The sequence below is a fragment of the Rutidosis leptorrhynchoides genome, chromosome 1 (assembly GCF_046630445.1).
Source record: "Rutidosis leptorrhynchoides isolate AG116_Rl617_1_P2 chromosome 1, CSIRO_AGI_Rlap_v1, whole genome shotgun sequence".
In the NCBI taxonomy this organism is placed as follows: Eukaryota; Viridiplantae; Streptophyta; class Magnoliopsida; order Asterales; family Asteraceae; genus Rutidosis; species Rutidosis leptorrhynchoides.
This window is the reverse complement of record NC_092333.1, coordinates 684,165,562-684,167,450: the sequence shown is the minus strand read 5'-3', so window position 1 is coordinate 684,167,450 and position 1,889 is coordinate 684,165,562. Positions and strand designations below refer to the sequence as shown.

The window sequence follows — 1,889 nt, the reverse complement described above, 5'->3', positions numbered from 1 at the left end:
ATGGTTGTATTTGTAGTGGAAAATACTTGGAGAAGAAGTAGGTTTAAAAAAAATATTTCGTTTAAAAAAAAACAATGGGTCGTCCGAGAGAAAAGAAAAAAATATAATTTTTCCAATTTAATACATATCTTATCTTTAAATAATTTTTGAAACTTTCTAGAATTTTTTTTGTTATTATCTTTTTATATTTTTAATTTAAATCCGATTTTTAATAATAATAATTATATAAATCGGTTTTTAATAAATTAATTAAATAATTATATGATTTATCATTTAATTATTAATTATGTTACATATAGTTTTACATCTTATAAAAGTGCCACATAATAGTTTATTACTAAGATTATTAACTAAAGTATATTATATAATAAATACAAAGTTTAATTAATATATAGTGTCGTCTAAAAATAATATTTAGTCAACGTTGAATAATTTGTATAGTAATAACCTTTTAATTACTATCATAAATAATCATGCAGAAACCCTAAGGGTAAATTAGTCATTCCAAGAATGAAAATTTGAGGGTTGTTATAGCTATCCAGGAATCAAAGTGTTCTAGTATCTCTGATCAATGGGTTAACACTCTGTGGGGGAATAATGATGTCAGGTATGTACAAAATGAATCGATTGGTAATTCTGGAGGTTTGGTGATTTTATGGGATACAAATTTTGTTGTTGTTAATAGTGCAGTTAAAAGTGATTTCTCCCTAGCTATTCGTGGAAATTGGTGTGGTTCAGGAAATGAATCTATTATTGTAAACGTATATGGTCCGCATAAAGATGTGGACACAAGATTGATGAGGGAATCCCTTGAGAAACTAATGTGTTGTGTAGATACGGCATGGGTTTTGTGTGGAGATTTCAACGAGGTAAGAGAAGAAGAGGATAGAATGAATTGTACCTTCCATCATGCCCGTGCAAACTGTTTCAATGACTGCATCTCGAGAAATAGGCTTATTAAAATTCCAATAACCGGTAAAAAATTTACCCGCATAAGTGATGATGGATTAAAGTTTAGTAAGCTAGATCGCTTTATCGTTTTGGATAAATTAATTAGTCTTTGGAAAGATTTATCGGTTATTCCTCTTGATAGACGCACTTCAGATCATTGTCCTATTATTCTCCGAGACAAAGTGATTGATTTGGGCCCTAAGCATTTCAAGGTGTTTGATGAGTGGTTTAATAAGAAAGGGGTCGACAAGATTATTCAAGAGGCGTGGTCAAACGATGTTCGGGGAAATAGAAAGGATTGTAGATTTAGACACAAGCTTAAAAACGTGACATTCGCATTAAAGAATTGGAATAAAACAATGTTTGGTAATCTTGAAAGTGAAATTAGTGAGCTAAAAAGGAAAGTTGACGAATGGGAAAGTAAGGATGAAACAGGACTCTTAATGATGATGAGCGAAAAATTTGGTTAGATATCCGAAGACAATGGCTAGATAAGGAAAAATCGAAGTCTAACATGTTAAAACAAAAAGCTCGTATCCGTTGGGTGTTGGAAGGCGATGAGAACTCAAAGTATTTTCACTCTACCGCTCTTAGAAAGTATAATAAGTGCAACATTCGGGGTTTAAACATTAATGGCTCGTGGAACGAGGAACCACATGCGATAAAAAGCGCGATTTTTGATCACTTCTAGCGTATTTTTAACAGTAGGAATTCTTCCAAGCCACAATTGGCCTACTGGGCCGATGATACTTTTTCAAATAATGGGCTTGTGACAGTTTCGACTAGTGGACTTCATAGTGGAAAACTTTCACCTGATGAGGTAATTAACCTTGAACTCTAATTCAGTGAAGAGGAAATTGGTCCGCGATAAAAGAGCGAGGCAGTGAAAAGGCTCCGGTCCAGGACGGCTTCAATCATAGATTTTACAAAAAGTTTTG

General features: G+C 32.7%; 1 protein-coding gene across 1 annotated transcript; it reads left to right on the top strand.

Annotated features, from left to right (window-relative positions):
* Positions 1-600: 600 nt before the first annotated feature.
* On the top strand, positions 601-1,421 carry LOC139852194 (uncharacterized). Its single transcript, XM_071841423.1, has 2 exons — positions 601-607; positions 691-1,421. Exons 1-2 carry the CDS (start codon positions 601-603, stop codon positions 1,419-1,421), a joined length of 738 nt encoding a protein of 245 aa, XP_071697524.1.
* The last annotated feature ends 468 nt before the right edge of the window (positions 1,422-1,889 follow it).